This window comes from Lactuca saligna, chromosome 4, assembly GCF_052625555.1.
Source record: "Lactuca saligna cultivar CGN05327 chromosome 4, ASM5262555v1, whole genome shotgun sequence".
Taxonomy (NCBI): domain Eukaryota; kingdom Viridiplantae; phylum Streptophyta; class Magnoliopsida; order Asterales; family Asteraceae; genus Lactuca; species Lactuca saligna.
Window position 1 is genome coordinate 32,193,701 of NC_136420.1, and position 16,831 is coordinate 32,210,531.

General features: G+C 34.3%; 3 protein-coding genes across 3 annotated transcripts; 1 reads left to right on the forward strand and 2 right to left on the reverse strand.

Annotated features, from left to right (window-relative positions):
* The first annotated feature begins 5,844 nt into the window (after positions 1 to 5,844).
* Positions 5,845 to 7,580, forward strand: LOC145041518 (Pentatricopeptide repeat (PPR) superfamily protein). The gene is made up of 2 exons (XM_078989629.1): positions 5,845 to 6,136; positions 6,413 to 7,580. Exon 2 carries the CDS (start codon positions 6,486 to 6,488, stop codon positions 7,521 to 7,523), a length of 1,038 nt encoding a protein of 345 aa, XP_078845755.1. The 5' UTR covers positions 5,845 to 6,136; positions 6,413 to 6,485; the 3' UTR covers positions 7,524 to 7,580.
* LOC145041517 (Cysteine proteinases superfamily protein) lies at positions 7,463 to 8,891 on the reverse strand. The gene is given in 3 exon segments (XM_078989628.1): positions 7,463 to 7,905; positions 7,908 to 8,192; positions 8,380 to 8,891. Coding segments are annotated over 3 exon segments (1,047 nt in total). The 5' UTR covers positions 8,840 to 8,891; the 3' UTR covers positions 7,463 to 7,603.
* Positions 8,892 to 14,708: 5,817 nt separating this feature from the next.
* On the reverse strand, positions 14,709 to 15,760 carry LOC145041519 (PLASMODESMATA CALLOSE-BINDING PROTEIN 5-like). Its single transcript, XM_078989630.1, has 3 exons — positions 15,240 to 15,760; positions 15,131 to 15,158; positions 14,709 to 14,988 (listed from the first exon to the last, which is right to left on the reverse strand). Exons 1-3 carry the CDS (start codon positions 15,607 to 15,609, stop codon positions 14,826 to 14,828), a joined length of 561 nt encoding a protein of 186 aa, XP_078845756.1. The 5' UTR covers positions 15,610 to 15,760; the 3' UTR covers positions 14,709 to 14,825.
* Between the last annotated feature and the right edge of the window lie 1,071 nt (positions 15,761 to 16,831).

The window sequence follows — 16,831 nt, forward strand, 5'->3', positions numbered from 1 at the left end:
CGGGTCTCGGGGTTGATACCGGGACTTCGGGGGGTTAAAATAGGGCTTAGAGGGTGTATCGGGAGTGGGAGAGAAGGGATGGAGCAACCATAGTCGGCTGGCCCTTTAAATCTATTTATAGGGAAAATTTGGCCCTTGCCACGTTGTGGGCTTGATCATCACTGCATGCGTCATCCCAAGTTTCATATGGGGGACTCTCGGAGCTGTCAGGAGACTTGCCACGTCGTGGCACTGCTTGCCACGTCATGGTCTCTGACAGTTTTGTGGTTTCGCGCCCCGAACTTCAGAAATGCATAACTTTCGCATACAAACTCCGTTTTCGACGTTCTTTATATCAGCGCGAAGGTGAGATTATGCTCTACAACTCTCATTTAGACTCCATTGGCTAATTTGGACTTTATTTTTAATATATTATAAGTATATTAGTTATATATTATCTATAGTAGGCCGGGACAGGAAAACTTCGTTCGAAATTCATAACTCCTTCATCTGAACTCCGTTTTCGTCTGTCTTTTTATCGTTGGACTACTATCGAATAAATCTTAAACTCTTGTTTAGATCACTAAGGATAGATATCTATCTACCTTAAGTTCACTATTTACGTCGCGCTGGGTCGCGCTAGGTCGTGCCGGTTCTGTCGCGAAACTTCGACAGGTCATAACTTCTTCGTTATAACTCGGATTTTGGCGTTCTTTATATGCACGGAAACCTTGTGACATATACTACAACTTGGTTAAGATTAATCCTTCTAAATAATCTTCCATTAAAAAGTTATTTTTGATGCTTATCGTCTCTAAATTTACTAGCCCAGATCTACGGGCGTTACACTTTTCCATAAATTGGTCAAATCTCAAATATGGCTTCATCAAATTTGTATTCTTTCTGAAACATTAGATAAAATGCTGCTTGTATTGGATTTTGTTAAAATATAGTTTTTAGTTTTTACTCTAAATTCAATCAAATTAGTCAACACATAGATTTGTATTCTTTCTTACTTTCAAATTTCTATTAACAGAAACAGAGAGAACTGAAGAAGAAAACTGGAGAGCATACCTGATTTTCGGTGAACTGTGGACAACGACAGTGGTGCTGAGGTGGTGTCCAGGTGCGGGCATCCAAGCGATACAAAACGAAGATAGGACAGTAGCGGAAATGCCGACTGCGAAAGGTTTAGGGATGATTGGAAGATCGATTTTGACTTCTACCTAGTCAGTTGGTTTGGGCTTCCGTCTATTGGAGAGTTGATTAGGAAGGGCCACAACCCAAAGTTAACAATAGTAGGCTTATATTTATAAGATTTGATGTTATAAGGCCGTTTCTAACCCAAATTTCAGAAAGGGGGGGGGGGGGGGGGGGGGCAGAGCCTCTGTTGGCCCTATAAATGCTCTGCCCCTGTCTCTAACCATTGACAATGATCCTCTGCAACCATGAAGCCGCTGACAGCCGACAACCATGAAGTTGACGCCGACAAAATTTACTCACCTACCACTTATCACCGTCACTCCAAGACACTTTCGGCGACGCCATCAAACCCTCACCCACTCCTCTCTCTTTCTCCCTCTCTCTCTCTCTCTCTCTCAAGATTGCAACATCCCTCTCTCTCCACTTGATTATGACCACCTGTCAATGACCTTAGAGCATATGCATCGGCTTGCAAATCCCCTTTCAATTCTCCTTTCAAAACCTCCATGGCAGCCACATAAGCTTTCTTCTTTCAACTGTTGCAAGGTCGCTTGCAATGCCACTTCGTTATTTGAGTCCACCATCCATATAAATAATTCTTTTCAATCAAGTATATCTAGTAATAAAACATAGCTTTTAATTAAACTAAATATTTATAATCAAAATTGAGAGGCCATAAACTTACACGACTATACATATATATATATATATATATATATATATATATATATATATATATATATATATATATATATATATATATATATATATATATATATATTATTTATTTATGAAACTATTTAATATGTATGTTTATTTATCGCAAAGGCCTTGCAAATGAATTTATGTTTATTTATTATTAAGTAAATATTAAGATTTAATATATATATATATATATATATATATATATATATATATATATATATATATATATATATATATATATATATATAAGTAATTGTTGGTGTGGTAATGGGGACCACTTTTGAAAGATGAGTGTTATTGCACTGATGTGAATAGTCATTGCAAAACTGATGTGTTACAATTGAAAGATTAGTGACATTGCATTGATATGGATGACCTTGGTTCTGTTGCAACAGAAATCATGACAACTCCACTAAAAATCGTCTCCATCTGTACCAAAAACCACCTCAATCTCTTTGCAATTATGGCGATCTGAACCACCAACGGACTACTGCTTAGACTAAGAGTAGTGGACGCTCGCTAGGTAGTCGCTAGAGTCACTAAGAAGAAGAGAATACCACCCTCTAGTGCTCGCTAGGGGGCTCGCTCAAAGCAATTCGTTAAAGGTTTGGCGCAAGGAGAGAGAAAGGAATGAGGCTCTTTGATTGGTCGAGTGCTTTTGACTTGCTTAAATTGGTTGACCGGATTTAATTCCCCATCTACCCAAAGTTAAATTGTCAATTTAATTTCTGTCAACTTCTCACAAAAAAAGAAAAAGTTATTAAACATTATCATTACTTACACTCTCTTGCCACCTGGTTCCATTGTTGATTAATTTCAAAAAATAAAAATTGTTTGTATGTGGTTTAAAATAATATAATTTATATTATATTAATTGTATGTGATATTAAAAAAATAAAATTTGTGACAAAAAAATGTTTGTATATTAAAATAAAGTAATTTAATTATATTAGAAAAAGAAAAAAAAATGTTAGGAGTGTTATTACTCCTTACCAAATGTTAAGATTACATGTTAAATTGTCAAAAATAAGGTTTCACTCAAAATTTTAAGGTGACCAAGGTGTTAGGAGTGTTACTACTCCCTTTAGCCTTGTTTCTTTCTTCTCGGTCATCTAGATCACCACCAAACTACCTATTTTTACCTCTATCTTCTTTCAGAACACCGTTAACGACTACCATCATGATTTCTGGAAAAGAAAAAACAATGAGCAACACCCACTATGATTTTTGCATATGGCCGAAGTTAGGATTTCGAGATCTGCAAACAATTTTTGGACCAATAAGGAAAGATGTTAAAGTTTTAACATCTACATATGATTTCTGGAAACTCAAGATCTTGAAAATGATTTCTGAAATGAATTTCAAAATCGATTATGTTCTATCTTCATATTCTAAGTATTTTTGGTGTTGGCTTTGGAGAAATGGGTTTGGATTTGTGCAAATGATATTCAAAAAATATTTATTGCATTTGGTTGGAGTTGCAGGTTTCTGAAATTGTCGATGAAATGTGATTAAGTGGTTTTGTTTCATGGTAAGGAAAGAGACGGGGGCGAGGGTGAGGTGGGCGGGGCCATATAGACTAAATTACACAAATGGTCCGTGTGGTTTGCTTAAAATTGCCACTTTGGTCCAAAAAAGTTTGGACTAGCACCACTGGTCCAAAGTTTTCATTTTGTTGCTTGTTTGGTCCAATCTATTCTGATTTTTTTCAAAATGACGAATTTACCGTTTTTAATATGATTTTCTCTTTTTTTGTTAATTGTTTTCCTGATTTTTAGATTTAAAAAAAAATAAAAAAATAAATAATTAAATTAAATTTCTCTCTCTATCTCTCTCTCTCTATAACAAATCAAAATATGTAGTCGATCATCTAGATGTTCATATCCAATCGCCAAATGAAATCAACAAACTCTTTAGGATTTTTCAAAACTTCATATTCAATCTCTAGATTAATCGTGAACAGAATTAGTAAAATTTATGGGTACTTCGAACCTAGAACCTGTAACAAAATCATAAAATTTATGGGAATCTTCAAACCCAGAACATGTAACAAAATAATCTTCTTTAACCTAACCTAGGAAATTTTTAGAACTTCACCTCCAACCTCCAAATCGGCGGCAGCTACCACATCTGATATCACCATGGACCAATTTCCTTAACACTAAACAAATGACAGAGCTTTGACTCTATTTAGATCTAATATTGAATCGATGACATAACTGATGATTCTTGAGTTATAGAGAAGTAATCCTAAAACTTTTTTTGGTTTTTGATTTCTTGAACTTGGACTTTTTCTGGTGATGATTATTGATTCTTGAACATGGATGTCGTAGGTGATGATTCTTGATTCAGAGACTTGACAATTGCCTCCGATATTGCATTGTTGTTGGTAAAAAGACATCCCCCTCAATCTGTTGCTACTTCCAGTCTGGTCCCTCTTCTCAATCGGACAAAGGCAGAGGACCAGAGTCCTTATTCCTCCTTCGTGTGTTGCTGACCGATTGAATCAGACGAAGAAAGAAGACGATGACGGTTTCAAGATGAACAGAACACAAGCCTTAGCACCGACCACGCCATCTCTCGACCCTCCTGGCTCCATCAAACGACCCTCAGGTGAGCTTCAGCTTCAGAGGTTGCGACCATTCTCATTTCCTAAAAGCCTAGGGTTTTCAGAGGTTGCGGTCAATTCAATCCCTAGCTTCGATCTTTGTGTCACAGCCTAGAACTTTTAGGGTTAGGGTTTCGCTGCCAGAGCTTCGATCTGGTGGCGTTCATATTTTCTGTCGGTGGTGTTCATCTTTTCTGCCTGTGGTGTTCACGATTTCCGGCGAGAGTAAAGCCTGGGTGAGGGAGTAAGGGTAGTGACGTTCTCTCTCTCTGTGTGTGTGTGTGTGAGAGAGAGAGAGAGAGAGAGATTTTATTGTTATTTTTTGATTTTGTTATAAAAAAATTATAAAAATAAAATAGAAAATGAAAATTTTCTTTTTTCTTTTTTTCTTTTAATCATAAAAAGTATTTAAATAATAAAAAAACTGAAAAAGAAAAAAAATAAGGGCAAAATAGTCATTATGAAAAAGTTAATAGGAAAGTGGATCAAACTCGCAACAAAATAAAAAGTTTGGACCTCTGGTGCTAGTCCAAACCTTTTTGGACCAAAGTGACAATTTTCAGCTAACCACAGGGACCATTTATGCAGTTTTGTCTATTTTTTAAATTAAAAGTAATCATTAATAACATTAGATTAATTTGAAAAAAATATGCCAAAGGCTTTACGTATGACATGACGAAACGTACAAATTTTAAATACATGAGAGACGATTTAAATTTATTTTTATAAAATAAAGATTAAACGTGTGGTTTTTATAACCTACAAACGGACTATTGGTGTAATTAAAAAAAAAAAAAAGTAAGTCTCAAGATATAATTACAAAAATACCCTCATTTTACCTCTCCTCTCCTCTGTATGTAGGGGTGCAAACGAGCCGAGTCGAGCCCGAGCCTAGCCAGGCTCGGCTCGGACTCGTTTAAGTTATATGAGGCTCCAGCTCAAGCTCGGCTCGATTCGAGCTTTCTTGTACTGAGCTCGGCTCGAGCTCGTAACGAATTATCCAAGCTCGGCTCGGGCTCAGGCTCGACTCGTTTTTTATCTGACGTGCCTAAATAAGCTTAAGCTCGGCTCGAGCTCGTTTACTAATACCCTAAATCCATAATTCCTCTAATATATTCTTATTTTCATATATATATATATATATATATATATATATATATATATATATATATATATATATATATATATATATATATATATATATATATAATAATAATAAATTATATTATGTAAAGGCTCGTTTAGGCTCGCGAGCCTAATCAAACTTAATGACATAGGCTCGAGCTCGAGCTCGTTTAATAAACGAACTTAATTTTAAGCTCGAGCTCGGTTCCGGCTCGTTTAAAACCGATTTCGAGTCCAGCTTTGCACCGTATGCCTCCATCTCCTTCGACTCCCATCTCTGCAAAGCCTCTTCCTCGCTGACATTTTACCGCCGGCTACAATTATACCCTCAATCGATCGTCAGGCTATCCATCATCTATCAGCAATCTCGCCCAAAACTCCAACATCAATCTTCCAGTTTTTCGATCTGCCAAGATCGACCTTCAGGCTCGCCATCGATCTTCAAGCTCTAACCCTTGCAATTATCAGTCTTCCAATTTCTCGGTTTTATTGTTGGCGTTATTGTCATTTTCACAGGTATGAGTCTATTACAGTTTTCTTCTGCTGTTGAAACCATACTCTGCCACTATACTCGCACACCAACTGTTTGATTATATGTTCATTAGAATTTTTGGTCTGGTTTCCTCGTTAATTGGTCAAATGCACCATATGATTTCACCTGCTGTATACTATTTTTATGTTAAATATACACCATATACTTGCAACTCATGTACATACACATTTTATTTCTTTTTTATTTTTCATTCTGTGAAGCTTGATTTACTACCTTATATAGTAAATTGTTATCTACAGGGTTAACTAACTTTGCCAAAAAACATCACATTTCATCAGAAAACTGAGGCTCTGAATCTCCGATTATCAATCCATGGCAATTTCATTGACAAAACTATGTAAACCACTCTATTCTTTTTCTCTCCCTTCCATTTACTTCTCATCTCCCATCCATTCAATCTCATCACAACGATTACTTGAGCAATCAATCAAATCCGCCATTGAATCCAAAAACTACCAACAAATCGCTAACCTTCTCAACGACTCAAACAAAACCAATCAAACCTCCAATCCATTCTCATTCCTCTTAAACTTTCCCCCAAACCATAGAACCAAAGTCATTAACGAAGTTCTACAAAGTTTTCTCCCTTTAAGACCTCGTACTCACCCTCGATTTGCCTATTCCCACCTCCTCTCTTTCACCCTACAAAGCCCTAATCCCCTACCACTCTCCCTAGCAATCCTCCAACGCACCCTTCGATCAGGTTGCTCCCCAATCCCTCAAACTCACCTACTTCTCTCAAGTGTATGGCTTCATCAAAGAAAACAACCCAATCAAACTGTCCACACTATTCTACTTCAAATGAAATCGATTGGATATCAACCCGATAATGGCACTTGCAACTACCTCATTTCCTCACTATGTAAAGTCGATCAGTTTGATGAAGCAATTCAAGTATTGAAGTGTATGGGTAAGGCTGGTTGTGTTGCTGATGTGGACAGCTTTAGCTCTGTAATTGGTCCACTTTGTGACCTTAGAAAAACAAAACAAGTTGAAGAGCTGATGAAGGAGATGGTATCTAGATATAGATTGTCTCCAAGAAAAGAGATGGTGGTTAAAGTGATAAAGTCAATGCGAGCAAACAAAGAAGTGGATAAAACAGTTGAAATGGTTAATTTTCTTGAAGAAATGAATCTTGAAATTGGGTTTGAGTGCTATGAGTTGGTTGTTGAGATGTGTTTGGAAGGTAGTTTATTCGTTTTAGCAGGAAAATTTGCTATAAGAATGACGAACAAAGGGTTTATACCACATATAAAAGTTAGACAAAAAGTATTTCAAAAGTTGGTTGATGCTGGACAAGTGGAGATTGCTTATTTTCTTAAAAACAGATTCACAGAACTTAATTCTTAGACATTGTCTTTAATCTTTATATAATAATCAATTAATCATAGATTCATAGTTACATTTTATTTTGTGATTTTTATATATAATCATATAAGTACAGGGTAAGTAGAGTCTTTTGCAATCCCACACTTACCTCCTTTATCTTTACTCTCTCTTTCAATTCTCATGTAACCATTTTCACCCCAATCAGTCCCCCATGAGTTTTTAACAATCCAATACTTTCTTCCATCTTCTTCCCCAAACCCAACCACGGTTACCCCATGGTTAAGGTGGGTCCCACATGGGCCCGAATAAAGCCCACTTCCGTAAAGCTGGAATAAAAAACCAGCAGCAATGGCAACTGATACGGGTTGGTTTGCAACCGCAGATTGTAGACTTTTCTCATCTTTATTTTTTATAGTTCGTATCCTTTTATCATGACTGAAAGTTCTTGAGCTTTCAGTTTTTTGCAACCTTCGTCTTTTCCTACATATGGGTAATCTTGTGCTGTAGTGATTCCACCGTTCTTTTTTATAAAGTTATATGCTTTCTCCATTATACCCCCGCGACATCCTTTGTCACCATTGTTGACATCACAATCCACAAGCATTTGTTCGGATAGAATTGTCAAATTGCCGCCTTTGATTTTGTTGATGCCTTCGATTGCTGCTACAGCAGAGAATGCCCAACAAGCTCCTACAGTTTTTATTTTATTTGATGGAATAAAATGAGATGTTATAATTATGAATCACTTTTATTTGTATAAATCAAATTACGCTAATTTTTTAAAAAAATTCAAAACTCAATCAAGTTAATTTTTATTTATTATAGTTCTATTTTAAAACCCTTAACAGATAAATAAAAATTAAAAAAATTATAATACCGCAATGGCCTTGATCTCTGACATGAGTCACTGCGCCTCTTTTTCTCCAATCCACACTTTTTGGCAAATCACCAGGTTTGGGTTCAGGTCCAGGTTCAGGTTTGTCTGAATCCGAACCTGAACCTGAATCTGAATCTGAATGTTGATGACTGTTATAACCGAAATAAAAAGTGCTGAATTCGTCATTTGTCATGTCTGCGAATTTGTTGTCTGTGAGTTTGTAGGAAAGGTTTTGGGAATTAATATAGTCGATAAATTGGACATTAGATTTGTAAATTCCAAATCTTTGTTGCCACTCGTTTCTACTTTGGTATTCTCTTTCATACTTTTGGAGCCATTTTTCGTACCTTTGTAATAGTGGGTCGTGTTTGTGAGATGTGGCTAATTGGAGTATGAAGCATAGGGATAGGGTACAAATACATAAGAAAGGTTTTTTTAAAAGAATGGGAATGGGAGCCATTGTTTGGTTATGGTATGTTTGATGTGGTTTAATGTTTTAATAGGTTATTGGTTAGTTGCGTTATTTTTTGGTTGTGTTATCAGTTATGTTCATGTGTTTTGTGCTTTGAAATGTTTTACTAGAAGTTACGTTTACGCCTTGTACACATCTGAAATCATTTTTTGTTTTCTAAAGACAAAATTGCAAAAATGGTCACTGTGTTTGTCAAAAATATGTGCTTTTGGTCCAAAAACTTTTGGTGGTGTACCAATGGTCCAATTTTAGATATTTTTAGTGTTTTTGGTCCTTATCAGCTTGAAAAGACTGTCATGCCCTTATATTTATTTTTTTTATTTTTATATTTCACAAAATATTTTTAATTACTGAAACATGAGAAAAGGTCCACCCACCATATTCCTTTTCCCTTCCTCCGCCTACAGCCTTCATACAAAAGACCCTTGAACATCATCGGCGTCGTCTGTAGAAGCCTTCCACCGCCGACAATCTCTCGGTTTTTGTTATACTCATTTTTGTTGCATTATCGCTACCAAAGAACAGATCCGATTAATAACCCTTCAGATTCAACTTCTTAAGAGTGCTCACAGCTGGAAATCACCAGATATCGGAGCGATGTTTGTTAGTACATGTCGTTGACCTTCGGTGATTTCCTGCTGAAGACGATGGATTGTGGGTGTCCGGTTCAGTTCTAAAGGCAAGTTTTGGGTATCGGTGATTTCGTTGACCAGCTGCGTGCTCTTCACCTTCATCTCCTTTGGGTGTCTCTTAGGGTCAGATCGGGAGAGCTGAAGAATCAACCTCATCAAGGATTTGTTAGAGGAAATGGATGTGGATTGAGCCATGGTGATCTTGTAATCAATTTTGTTTGTAATAAATTTTGGGTTTTATGAGCTTTAATTGTGCAATATTATAACTTCATCGTTCTCTACTTTAACAATTCGAGCTACAAGGGAGTCGATCGGGTATCGCTGGGTCAAATTACATTGGGTTGAAGATCACATACCCGACTAATTGTTTTGGGTTGAATCAGTTCTAAAGCAAATCCATGGATGCTACTGAACCTGAATAGCTCACAACCTCACCCTTACCCACGGTGTTGAAGGTGTGGACTTCTAAAAAATAGTTGCTCCTATCATCGATTGTACAATTGATCATCATCATCCTCTCACTGTCATTTCTATCTCAGATCCTCTAAAAGTGGAGGTCATAGAAATTAACACCATGGCAACAATTAGATCGGTTGCAGTGGTCTCGTAGATCGGTTCTCTAGGTGTTGAGCAACCACTTTCTCCCGTCTCATAGATGGTGATCGAAGATAAAGCAGAGAGAAAGAGGGTGGGATTTTTTGAGGCTTCCATGGTAGATCCGACAGGTGGTGGTGGTGGTGATCCTCTAACGGCGGTAGTCCGGTAGGTGGTGGTGTTCAGCAGGCGGCGGTGGCCGGGAAAGTAGTGGTCTCCAACAACAATGAAGAGAGAGAGAGAGAGAGAGAGAGATGTTGATCGGAGATGGGGAAGAGAGAAAGAGTATAGGTGGGTTAGTAGGAAGTAGGGTGGAGTGGGGTGGGTGTGATATATTTTTTTTGTTTTTCTTTTAATTAAAAGAGTAAGAAAATAATTTAAAAAATTAAAATATAAGTAATGAAGGGCATAATCGTCATTTTAGGTAGGGTGTTGACCAAAAGCACACAAAAATGCCAACCATATGGACCAAAACCACACAAGGTATCCGAAATTGGACCACCGGTGTATCACCAAACTTTTTTGGACCAAAATCACATAATTTTGCTAATCATAGGGATCATTTTTGCAATTTTGTCTTTTCTAAAGTTTCTTGAGGATAGAGTGTTGGTAAAAGTGTAAGTGTAAACTAAATTTTGTAGATGTATAAGGATTTGTTCCACCTTATGGTTTTTAAGAGCCTTTGTCTTTTAGTTTTTAAGTTCTTGTTTTTAGCTTTTAAGAAAAAAAAATTAAAAACATTCGTTCAGAACTTTAGGTTTCATTTTAAACAAAAAAATCTTTAATACAAAAGTTACTTCGGATAGTATTTAATAAAAAATATAAAAATCAAATCAAATTATTTTAAGTGGATCTTTCTTTGGGAATGCAAATGCTTGTTAAATTAATGCCAATCAAGCCCACCTATATATTTATTAGGGTTTAAATTTTAGTTCAAATTAAGGTTTAAATTTTAAGAAAACATGAAGGTTGCGGTTCAAATTAGGGAAAAAAAGTTTTATGAGTCAGAGAATAACTTGCAAAAACCTTTAATTTTTTACAGTGAAGTCGAGGAAAAGAGAGAATGTGGAGATTGGAAGCATACTTGCATGAGCGAAAACCTTTAATTTTTTACTGTTAAGGAGGCAAGATTGGAGCTTGGTGATCCAGTGGCGGATGGCTAGAGTGTAGAATCGGAGAGTAGAGTGGTGAAGTTTGTGAAGGAGGCAAGATTGACTACGTATACTGAGAGTTAATGACCATAACAAGATTATTCTCTACTGTAAACCTGTATTTGCTTTTTAAAAGGGGTTATTACCTCAAAACATAGGGGAGAGTGGTGAAGTTTGTGAAGGAAGCAAGATTGACTACATATACACAGAGTTAATGATCACGACAAGGCTACTCTCTACTGTAAAGTTGTATTTGCTTTTCAAAAAGGGTAATTACCTCAAAACTCCTTAAATTTACGGTTATTACCTCAAAACTCCTTAACTTTACAACCAAGGTTCTCATTTGCCACAAATAGAAGTCTACGGACCACCTCTGCAACCCTCTGCAGTAGAAGAGGTGGACCAAACGGCTGCAGACTATAATAAGAAGCGTGTTTGTTTTTTTAACATCTGCATACTGTTGCAAATATTAAAAAATTAAAATAAACTAATTTTATAAACCGAAAATAGCTTTTTAATACGTAAAATTTAATAATGTATAACATTTCGATAACAATTAATGATATTTCAGTAAAAAAGAATGATATTTCAAAAAAAAATAAAGATATTTTCAGTAAAAAAATAATGATATTTCATCAAGAAATTATCATTATTGAATATAAAAAAAAATGAAAAATAAATTCAATAAGAATAAACGAAAAAAAAGGGAAAAAAATGTGAAATAAAATTTTAATAACATATAATCAAAATTTCAGCAATAAAAAAAGAAGAAGAAGAGGTTGAAAGAGGGTGGAAGAGGCAGTACAAGTGTTGCGCCAAACAGAGCACGCGCAGAGGTTTTTGACTCGGAAGACTTCTAAAAAACAAACAGCTGCGAGATGAAAAGTGCTGCGCGTGTGCTGCGCCGCCAAACAGAGCACGCGCAGAGGTTTTTGACTCGGAAGACTTCTAAAAAACAAACAACTGCGAGATGAAAAGTGCTGCGCGTGTGCTGCGCCGCGCAGCAGTAAGAGGTTTGAAGAGGTTTTTTCCAAAAAACAAACAGCACCTACGTATACACAGAGTTAATGATCACGACAAGGCTACTCTCAACTGTAAAGTTGTATTTGCTTTTCAAAAAGGGTAATTACCTCAAAACTCCTTAAATTTACGGTTATTACCTCAAAACTCCTTAACTTTACAACCAAGGTTCTCATTTGCCACAAATGATATTTTTGTTTCACTTTCGCCATTACTAGTTAACAGACTTATTTAATACTTAATCTCTTGTTAATTAAGTATCCATATACATAACTTTAAGAGGAGCTTAGAATGGTGAGAAATGTGCAAATAGGTATGTCTTGAAAAAAAAGGTTTACCAAATTTGTGTTCTCTTAAAATTATCTGCCAAAATGTTTACTTTAAAAAATATTTATTTTTTGTTTTGTGTTTTTTTTTGTTGCCAAAATGGTGTACTAATTCTATAAATGTAGTTAACCAATGATTTTTGTGTATTAATGCGCATGTGTGTTACTATATTATTTTTTATGCAATAAAAGTACATTGCTATTTGTGCATGTGTGCGACTTAAGGGTATATGGTCATTTGAACCAGAAAAATACCAACTCCAGCAATGTATTATATTATTTTTACATGCAATAAAAGTACATTGCTATTTGTGTTTCCTGCAATTAGAAACTCTTGTAAATAGTGTTTCCTGCATTTAGAAAATATATTATTTTTACATGCAATAAAAGTATATTGTAATTAACTTCAATTTTGGTAAAGCATTGACACCCCACACAGTAACAATGCAGATTGGTTTGCCAAATTCTACATTAATTTATAATCAAGTCAATAAATATTTAAACACAAAACAATATTATTTTGTTTTGTGTTTTTTTTATGTTGCCTGGTGTACTAATTCTATAAATGTAGTTAACCAGTGATTTTTGTGATTTAATGTGCTATTATTTTGTTTTGTGTTTTTTTTTTGTTGTTAAAATGGTCGTCTGCAGTGATTTTATGGCATTAGGCAAAGCTTCATATTTGCAGCAGAGGATTAGTCGGTGTGCAAAAGCTGGTCCGAAAATCCTCGTTAGGGAAATTTCTTTTCCGAAAAAAAAAAAAAAAAAAAAAGTGGACCTTTCTTAACAAAAAGTTTTTCATGTTATAATAACAAGATTACTCTTAAAAATATGTTTGTATATCTATTTTTTTATAAACAATTGTCATTATATGTAGTTTTATACATTTCAAAAAAACTTAGTTATTCTTAGAATTTTGCTAAATAGTTATATACAAATAAAAACTACATGTTCCAGCTATTATCTAACAACTAACGGCAGTAAAACTTTCAGTTACAAGCTTAGTATTAGTTTTGCCAAACACACATAAATTATATATTCATCCAAGATTTTATCTAAAGGCGAACAATGAATTTCAAATATGCTTAAAATTGTTTTTGGTTTTTCCAAGTTTTGTATATAGATTCACAAATCATTTTTCTTAACGAAATTATGAGTAAACCATATTTTTTGGTTTGGTTATAGTTTAGTTTTAAGATTTTGGCCCTGATAATTTTTTTTTTTTAATTTTTAAAGTTGGTATATAAAACATAAATCAAAATTAAGAATTAAAAGTTGAAAAATTACAGAATGATTTTTAGTCCAAAATTATAAAAATAGTTCATAACCAAACCAGAATCATTTTTTACTTTGGCGAACAATGAATTTCAAATATGCTTAAAATGGTTTTTGGTTTTTCCAAGTTTTGTACATAGATTCACAAATTATTTTTCTTAACGAAATTATGAGTAAACCAAATTTTTGGTTTGGTTATAGTTTAGTTTTATAATTTTGGCCCCGATAAATTTTCTTTTTTTAAGTTGGTAATACAAAACATAAACGTATGGTTTTTAAGAGCTAGAAATGTATTATACAAGGTTTTGCGGCAGCTTTGTTCCACAAGTTTAGGTCTTTATTTGAGATTTTCACAAATCTTTTTTTCTCTGTTCCGTTTATAATTTATAATGAATACTTTTGGTTTTCGAGAATATTTGATTTTTGCAATTTTTGTTACAAGAATAGTGAGTTCTTTTGACTTTCAAGAATAGTGAGTCTTGGAACATAGACAAAAAAATGCTTATAAAAACCTCAAATAATAACAAAAAAAGGACAAAAATTGCAAAAATGGACAGTACTTTGAGACCTAAAAAAATATAATTTTACAAGTTTCAGTCTATTATAAAATCCCCAAAGTCTTTTATGAGTTTTATAAAGAAAATAAAAAACTTGTTTTATATAAAATCATCGATGAAAATTGAACATGACAGCGTAATATTTATTTACTTCTATCGAATCTCAAAAATCGAACGTCAATTTTTTGCAACTTCAGTTGTTTAAAAATAGTTAAATACAACACAATTAAAAAGCAAATATGTCGTCAATCATTAAAATACTTTCTTAGCAACTCTAATTACAAGTAGTAATAATCAATCACTTAAAACTTAAAACTAGTTGAGTTTCATTAACAAAAATTCCTAAAATAAAGCCATTTTGGCTTTACAAAATTACACATTCAAAAGGGGGGAAACGAAATATTGAAACAAAATCAAATCTAAACATTTAACCAAAGTAAATGAACTATAACTAAAAACCAAAAACACCATAACCACATACCACCATTATTCACTCCTTTACTTGTAAGATCTGCAGTCGATGCGCCTCCTCCTCCTCCTCCGCCTACCGCCGTTGTTCCTTCTCCACTCTTCCCCTCCGAACTGAAATGTCAAATTCAATCACAATCTTCAATTTTCAATTCAAATCAAGATCCATAAACTGTTTTCTGGGCATTCTTGTGGATTACAATGCTTCTTTTTTCAAATTTTGTTTCAAGATTCGATAGTTAATCACAATACGTACCTCGATGGGAATTTGCAGTTGCTGTGACCTGAAAAAATCAGATCGATTCGATTAAAATCTTTAAACAACAGGATTCATGAAGTAGAAAGAGGGGGAAATTAAAATTTACTTGGATCAAGGGAAGTGAGGGCGGCGGTATTGGCGAAATTGCAGGTATCTTCCGTCATTCCGTTCTTAATACAGTAATTGTTGAAAGCATACGACGCTGTTCTTCTGATGTCCGCGGGATCGTAACAACCGCCGCCCTGCTGGATGGGAGCACAATCGGCTCCACCGGTTCCACATGCCCAATCGAGGGCGGATTGAAGGGCGGTGTCTTCGGCGTTGTTCTTGGCGACACACCATAGCTTCATTGAGACGCCGTAGGGTTGTGATTGTTGTTGGCGGAGGGTAGGCCAGGAGAAGGCGGTGGCGCATAGGGGGATTGTGGTGGAGACGATGAGGAAAAGGTGGACAGAACAAGAAAGTTCCAGAGCCATTGTTGAACAGTTGAAGTAATAATGATTGAAGGTTTGACGATGGAGGGTTTCTTTTACAAGGAATATGACCGTTGGTTTACTGGGAGAAGATAGATCGTGGGGGAGAGAGAATGGGTGTAAATTGTAATGAAAGTATGAAACTGCTGTGATTTGTGTCGTTTTGTTGGTTTTTATTGGACGGTGGAGATTGGGAGTAACAAGATGTGTAAATTTAAAAGGGTAGTTTTTATTTATTTATTTATTTATTATTATATTATTTTTTTGATGTAACTAAGTTTGAAAAATATATATCGAAAAATGTTAAGAAAACTAAAAATAATGTGTATCCACATTCTTTTTATATAAAAGGAAAATAAGTTACATGCACGTGAGGAAGTCTAATTTACTTCATATATGGAAACAACACTCTAACGTACAATGTATACCAAAAAAAAAAGTAAAAGAGATCAACTTAAACAATAGTAAATAAATCAAAGGGTAATTCACTGAAATGAAATCGTACCTATGATTTGGTCAAAATTGTATGCTTGATCTCTAATTTTTTTTTCTCTGCACTTGGATCGTCTCTGTGATTTCATTATGTTATGTTTTTTATCCCTTATATAATACATAAAATTAGTGATCAAACGTGCAATTTTAACCAAATCATAGAAACGAAAAACGAAATAAAATCAAACCATATGACGATCCGAATACCCAAAAAAATAAAAATAAAGGACGAAACGTGTAATTTTGATCAAACCACATAGACGATTTCAATAATTTACTATAAATCAAATCATGTATTATTTCTCAAATTAAAATCCTCTTTTCTTAAATAAACTAGGATGATATTGATTTTTGTCCAAAACGGAAATTTATTAATAGTAAAATACAAAAATCAAAATTTTTAATTAAAAGAAACTAATAGTATAATAAAATAATATTTATTAATATATAAATATTATATAATATAAATAATATTTATGAATAGATAATAATCTAGTAAAAAAGTAATAATCCAATAAAAAAGAAATTAAAAAAGTTATTTAAAAAAACTTAATAATCCAAGAAAGAAAAAGATAAAGTTTGTGGCACAATTGTTTTTCCGACTCGTTCAGCCAGAAATATATGGTTTTGTGGTTTTCTGGAAAAGACATATCTTAATAGGAATAATCGTTTTGTTTTTTTTTTTTTTTTTTTTTTTTTTTTTTTTTTTGCAAATCAAATAGTTTTCCTTATC